The 7,239-nt window shown below is 37.9% G+C and overlaps 1 protein-coding gene across 1 annotated transcript; it reads right to left on the bottom strand.

The window, feature by feature from the left end:
* Nucleotides 1-2,548: 2,548 nt before the first annotated feature.
* Nucleotides 2,549-6,980, bottom strand: hint1 (histidine triad nucleotide binding protein 1). The gene is made up of 3 exons (XM_067433447.1): nucleotides 6,814-6,980; nucleotides 6,200-6,304; nucleotides 2,549-2,840 (listed from the first exon to the last, which is right to left on the bottom strand). Exons 1-3 carry the CDS (start codon nucleotides 6,922-6,924, stop codon nucleotides 2,676-2,678), a joined length of 381 nt encoding a protein of 126 aa, XP_067289548.1. The 5' UTR covers nucleotides 6,925-6,980; the 3' UTR covers nucleotides 2,549-2,675.
* Nucleotides 6,981-7,239: the final 259 nt, after the last annotated feature.

The raw sequence follows: 7,239 nt of genomic DNA, 5'->3' as shown, positions 1-7,239 counted from the left end.
TCATTCTAATCTAGATCCCATCGCTGCAATATCGCTTGATGCAGAAAAGGCCTTCGATAGGGTGGAGTGGGGTTTTCTTTTTGAGGCCTTAGGAAAATATGGTTTTGGTCCAGGTTTTGTGAAGTGGGTTAAAATTCTTTACTCCAATCCTAAAGCGGCTGTAATAACAAATGGAATAACATCATCCTTTTTTAATCTATCAAGATCTACCCGCCAAGGCTGTCCTCTTAGTCCATTACTTTTTACATTAGTTTTGGAACCACTTGCTTCAATGATAAGAGAGGAACCGAGAATTAAAGGTGTATTTGCAGGGGAAAGAGAACATAAATTACTGTTATATGCAGATGACATATTGCTAGTAGTTAAAGACCCTGGTTGCTCCTTACCAGTACTCCTTAATACGATTGAATCTTATTCTAAATTTTCAGGATATAAAATCAACTGGCATAAGTCAGAGGCTATGCCTGTATCAGCAGTGTGCTTCTCTTCCTCAGTCAGTGCGTTTAAGTTTAAATGGATGCAAAAAGGGATTAGATATTTAGGTATCCACCTAAGCCCTAATTTAGAGAATATATTGAATTTAAATATGGTACCTTTGTTGCAGAAAATACAAACAAAACTAGATAATTGGAAGAAAATTATGTTAACTTTGTGGGGAAAAATTAATATAATAAAGATGACGATAGCACCACAGTTTAATTACATATCTGGGATGGTCCCCGTTACTATGCCTCACCAGATATATAAGCGATATAATGCTATGATTAAGAATTTTTTGTGGGATGGTAAAAGACCCAGGATTGGCATTAATAAATTATGTTTACCTAGAGATAGAGGGGGGCTAGCATTACCGAATGTAGAGCTTTACAAATTAGCATTTGAAATGTCTAAGCTCACTAGACACTGGGAGGAAGATGTTTTAGATTTAGATTGGGTATTAATAGAACGACAACTTACTTACCCTTTTCGACCAATAGAGGCCTTTTCGCAAAACCCAGAGGGGAATTTACAGCATAATATGACCAACCCTGTATTGCTTCATTCTAAAGAGGTTTGGAAAATTATCCATAGAAAATGTAAGATTTCTCACATGTGTCAGCATTACTCATCAGTATGGAATAATCCCTATATTAAGGTAGGGAAAAAGTCCCTGTTCTGGGGACAATGGTTTAGAAATGGAATACGCACTCTAAGGGATTTATTTAGTAATGATAAGCTTTTATCTTATACTAATTTAAAAGAAAAATTTCACTTAGAAGGCCGGGATCATTTCTGGAAATATTTACAGATTAGAAACTGTTTGTTGGCAAAGATTTCTATGGGACAAGAAAAGAATGTTTTAGAAACATTTTGTGAATTACCAAGACCCCTTCAAAAGTCATCTAAATTTTATCAACTTATTTTGAGGAGCGGTGATAAGAACTGTGAAAACTTGAGATTAATTTGGCAAAGAGACATTAATAGTGACATAGATAAGGACACTTGGAACAGAATTTTGTCCTACAGTGGACGATATATAAAGGAAGCAAGAGGCAAATTTATCCAGTATAAGGTATTACATAGATATTATTATACACCAGTGCGACTTTTCAGAATGGGTTGTCTGAGTGATAATAAATGCTGGAAATGTAAACAAGAAACTGGTACATATATGCATGCTCTTTGGCAATGTTCAAAGATTCAACCTTTTTGGGAAATTGTGTTGAAATATCTTGGAAGATGTTTAGGAGTGGAACTTCCATTTTCATCAAGGGTTTGTCTTTTAGGAGATAAATCTGAGATTCCTCAGATTAAAAATAAAGAGTTTTCCCTGGTTACTGTAGGGGTAGTCACGGCAGTACGACTGATACTTAGATTTTGGAAAGATATTCAATGTCCTTCACTTAAAATGTGGATTGAATCTATGATAGAGAATGTTTCATATGAAAAAATGTTAGCTAAAGTGAATGGAAATCATATGGATGTTGATATGTGGGGGAATTGTATTCAGATTATTACTTCATAAGGCATGCATCTAATATCAATCTCCCTTTGAAGTGTGACTTGCTTACCCTGTTGTGCATTTAAATGTCATTTCTATTATTATTTATTATAATTACTTTTATCCGTGTTGTTTTGTACACAATGTATTTATTTGTTTAACCTTGTACTGGTATGTTATATATATAAAAGGAAACCAATAAAAAAAACTTCATTTCCAAAAAAAAAAGAATAATCTGCAACAGCAACAAGACTCCAGGCGCAGGGCATTTCAGAATGAAAGTCGTGATCACAAGAAAACAACTTTTGTTATCTCGAGATCATGAGAAATATATGTTGTGATCTTGAGATAACATTTGTTATTCAAGATCACATGAAAATAAAGTCATGATCACGAATATTATCCATGGCTGTTCAGTGTGTATTCTCACACATTGAAAACCCTTTATATTTTTCCAAGTTAACAATGTCAACGCCTACATAACATAGGATGACATTCAAAAGTCCCACAACCAAAAAACATAATATTTATGGCAAGACAAAAAAAATAATGATACATTTCAAACAATAACATTTAACATTTTTTATTGACATCCTCAGAGAGTACTTATTTTTAGCTGTTTTCTGGACTGACATTCTTACATGACATTTAACCTCAGTTATGGCTAACAGTGACACGACTAGCTATAAAGTGGTTATCCAGGAGGCCATCCCAGCTGACGGCCACCCAGGACGTGGATGTGAACGTGGTAAACGGACTGCCCACCGTCAGGACCCTCGTTGAGTACCAGTCGGTATCCTCTGGGTAAACCCACCTGCTCGGCACACTTCTTAGCAACCACCATCAGATGTCCGAGCAGCTGAGCCGGGACAAAGACATAAGCAGAATATATAACACTCATTCACAAAAAAAAAAAAAAAAAAATCCAGTAAGTCTGCTCAAGACATGAGTTACAGTTGCTGTGACTGTCCAATCCCATGAAGCATTGCAAATCACATCTTCTATATTTTAATATTTGGCAGTAAACAATGAGTAAAAAAATCAGTAAATAATTTATATTATACATATATACAGTGCATCCAGAAAGTGTTCACAGCGCTTCAGTTTTTCCACATTTTGTTTTGTTACAGCCTTTTTCCAAAATGGATTTAATTCATATTTTGTTCCTCAATTCTACAAACAATACCCCATTATAGCAATTTGAAAGAAGTTTGTTTGAAATCTTATAGCAAATTTATCAAAGGTAAAAATAAATTAAAAAAAAGGTGGTTGGGGGGGGGGGGGGGGGGGGTCACATGTACATAAGTATTCACAGCCTTTGCTCAAGACTTTGTTGAAGCACCTTTGGCACCAATTACAGCCTCAAGTCGTTTTAGGTTTGAAGCTTGGCACCCCTTATTTTTGGGCAGTTTTTTACATTCTTCTTTCTCAAGCTCTTAGCTCCGTCAGGTTGGGTGGGGGAAGTTGGTGCACAGCAATTTTCAGATCTATCCAGAGATCAAGGTTCAAGTCTGGGCTCTGGCTGGGCCACACGAGGACATTCACAGAGTTGTCCTTTAGGCCGGTGACACACTGCAAGCGTGGCGTTTCTGTTGCATGTCAGCCGCGTAGCGTTTTCTATGTCTTTGCACACCAGAAACGTGTCTGCGCGGCGGTACTGCTGCTAGGTGACACAGGGAAGCCCTATACTTCCTGTATACTTTATGTTAAACATAAATATATGTATATACTGATACAGCAAAGACAACGGTGGCAGTATTGACCATACTATTGTATTGATGGCAAAATAGGCTGAAGAATGTTTCGTTCTGCATTGACGTGCAATATTTGAAAATCGATCATTATTATTATTTATTTAAATGACAATTATATCTGCATTAATGTCAAAACCTAAAGACTTTCAAACATCAAAATGGAATTTATTAATTATGCATTCATGTCAAAAAGACATCTAAACATCTTTTCCTATTTTATTTTGCCTGGAAACGCTTCCAATTGCAAGTCATGTGAAAAATAGGCATCAATTCTATTTCTAGCATGCACGTGTGTGCAGCGCGGCTCACGCAGGCAATGTGCAAACTCTAATCTGTTAACATGGGAGCCGGAAAAAAAACAGACACGCCATAAGTGTGTCGCCGGCCATAGCCATTTCTTTGTTATCTTGGCTGTGAGCTTATGGTCATTGTCCTGTTGGAAGATTAACCTTCACCCCAGTCTGAGGTCCAGAGCACAATGGAGCAGGTTTGCATCAAGGATGAATCTGTACATAGCTGCATTCATCTTTTCCTTGATCCTGACTCGTCTCCCAGTTTCTGCCGCTGAAAAAAACATTGGAATTGGCCAGGTGATGAGCGGTGCCTGGTTTCCTCCAGACATGACGTCATAATGAAATGCCATTTAGGCCAAAGATTTCAATCAATTGTTTCATCAGACCAGAATATTTTGTTTCTCATGGACTGAGTGTCCTTTAGGTGCCTTTTGGCAAACTCCAGGCTGTCTGTCATGTGCCTTTTACTGAGGAGTGGCTTCCATATGACCACTCTACCATACAGGCCTGATTGTTGGGAGTTCTGCAGAGATGGTTGTTCTTCTGGAAGGTTCTCCTCTCTCCACAGAGAAACGCTGGAGCTCTGTCAGAGTGACCATCGGGTTCTTGGTCACCTCCCTGATTAGGGCCCTTCTCCCCCGATGGCTCAGTTTGGCCGAGCTGCCAGCTCCTGGTGGTTCCAAACTACTTCCATTTATAGATGATCTCTGTGCTCATTGGGACCTTCAATGCTGCAGAAATGTATCTGTACCCTTCCCCAGATCTCTGCCTTTTATACAATCCTGTCTCAGAGGTCTACAGACAATTCCTTGGACTTCTGCGTTTGTGCTGTGACACTCGCTCAGCGGCTCAATCATTATATCACACAGACACGTTCAGTTTTTAATTGTAGAGTCTGTTCTCCAACTGAAGTGATTTTATGAAAATAATCGCAGTAGGAAAGTGATCCAGTAATCCAGTAGCCGTGGCTTTGGGAGTAGCCTCACAGGGCAGTGAAGCAATGCATTCTGGGAATTGTTGTCTTTCATCGCCATGAGACAATAAATCATTTTCTGTCTTTTCTCAGACTAGAAGGCACCAAATAAAAAAATGATTTCCCATTTCTCTTATATTAATGACCCAGTTTACATACATATTCAGCTTCCCATCTCTGAAGTACCCCTTTAACTCTAGGATCTTATGTAGACAGGTGTGTGCCTTTCCAAATCATGTCCAATCAACTGAATTTATCAACTTTGAATTATGGTCTCCAATCAAGTTGTAGAAACATCTCAAGGATGATCAGTGGAAATGGATGATCATTTTTTATTTTTAATACATTTGTAAAGATTTTAAACAAACTTATTTCATAGTGTCATTATGAGGTATTGTTTGTAGAATTGATGGAAAAAAATTACTAATTTAATCAATTTTGGAAAATGGCTATACCATAAAATGTGGAAAAAGTGAAGCACTGATGCACTGTATACGGCTGTTTTTTTGTTTTGTTATGGTTTTTCATAAGTTCCTTGTTTGTCCTGACTGAGCAGTTAAACTGACCAATGTTCTTCAGAAAAACTTCAGTTTTCCGATATCTTTTGCATATTTGAACCCTCTTCAGCAGTGACTGTACGATTTACACTGACAGTTGAGGGATGCAAAAACAGCTACAAAAAAAAAAAGTTCAAACATTCACTGATGCATTATATATATAAAAATTTCTTCTTCTTTTTCATTTAGTACTGCTCTTTGGAAGCAACAGAAGATACATACAGAAGATACGTACATGTTTCACTAAAGACAAAATACCTTAATCTTCAGATTCAATATGTGTTCACCCCCTGGTTCAATGCATCGTGTTTCCTTCTGGAGCATCAGCACCTTTTTTAATAGTTATCAAAATCATAGTCACTGCTGGAGGATTGTTTTGAAGAACATTGGTCATTTTAACTGCTCAGGACAAACAAGGGACTCAAGAACAACCGTCAGAAAACCATATGTACATATGACTATATGTAAAACATTTGTATGTTAAATATCTCATTCAGGACAGTATCAAAAAAAATATAACATGCATTTTGTATGATCTCTCTTATTTTGTTAAAATTATTAACATTTTAATTCTGCACGCAGTTCACTCTCACACTCACACACACACACACACTCAGGTACCAAGTCAGTTTAATACTGACCTCTTTATCAGTGTCCTCAACTTTAGAGATCTGAGTAATGGGCTTTCTGGGGACCACCAGGAAGTGAGTGGGAGCCTGAGGGGCCACATCATGGAAGGCAATGCACTGATAATTCATCAGACAAAAAGAAAGAAAGAAAGAAAGAAAGAAAGAAAGAAAGAGAGAGAGAGAGAGAGAGAGAGAGAGAGAGAGAGAGAGAGAGAGAGAGAGAGAGAGAGATTAACTGTGTATTATTTATTAAAAAAATTAAATGTATTAAATAAATAATTGTGTAAAAGTATGATAACAGCCGTGCAACTGAAAGCGTTCACGTTATTTTGGAGCAGCCATCATTGATCGCTGCTCAATGTGCAACAACGCTGTGCAGAAATGTAACAGTGCAGAACACGTGAACTAGCATTGCATTCTGGCACATTTCCAGATCTCCGAGATTTCAGATGAACTGTCGACAGAATTCAAAATTAATGTGCAACTTTACTTCAACTGAGCCTGCAACAGTGATTAGCTACACACTCGAACATTTCGTATAAAGTTTGAAAGCGCATTGAAATGGCGGAGGATCGAACGCACTGACAGCAGTTTCGCTATCGCTGTGCAAACAGCTAAGATCGCACCTGATCATCTTCATAAATGATGTTGGCAGGAATCTCTTTACGGATGATTTTGCCGAATATCGTGTCTCCTCCCGGCTGCGCGCTCTGAGCTCGAGCCACCTCATCCGCCATGTTCACAGATCTGCTTCTGCAGCTGCGCAACTGTCAATCACACACGCGCACACACAGCTCAGCGCCCTGATATCAGCACAAAACGGCAAAAATGACTGGATAGAGCCCATTGACGATCGGCCACTTGATTGGACTGCTGAAAATGAACCATTTTCATAATAAAAGCGCCATGCAGAGACAACCTAATTAAACTAGGAAACTTCCACAATTTTAACATTCTATTAATGCAATATTGCTGCTAAAATGAGCATAGATTAGTTATTTCAGAAAAAAAGTTCAGTCGAAATCTCAATGCAAGAACTTCATACTACAGCA

The sequence above is a fragment of the Pseudorasbora parva genome, chromosome 23 (assembly GCF_024679245.1).
Source record: "Pseudorasbora parva isolate DD20220531a chromosome 23, ASM2467924v1, whole genome shotgun sequence".
Taxonomy (NCBI): domain Eukaryota; kingdom Metazoa; phylum Chordata; class Actinopteri; order Cypriniformes; family Gobionidae; genus Pseudorasbora; species Pseudorasbora parva.
This window is presented reverse-complemented; position numbering and strand designations above follow the sequence as displayed.

Excerpts from the sequence above, each read along its gene's own strand:
- hint1 (XM_067433447.1), bottom strand. The coding sequence starts at position 6,924 with ATGGCGGATGAGGTGGCTCGAGCTCAGAGCGCGCAGCCGGGAGGAGAC. Across the intron at positions 6,305-6,813 it reads TCATTTATGAAGATGATCAG|TGCATTGCCTTCCATGATGT; the intron begins GTGCGATCTTAG and ends ATGAATTATCAG. Across the intron at positions 2,841-6,199 it reads TTGAGGACACTGATAAAGAG|CTGCTCGGACATCTGATGGT; the intron begins GTCAGTATTAAA and ends GTCCCGGCTCAG.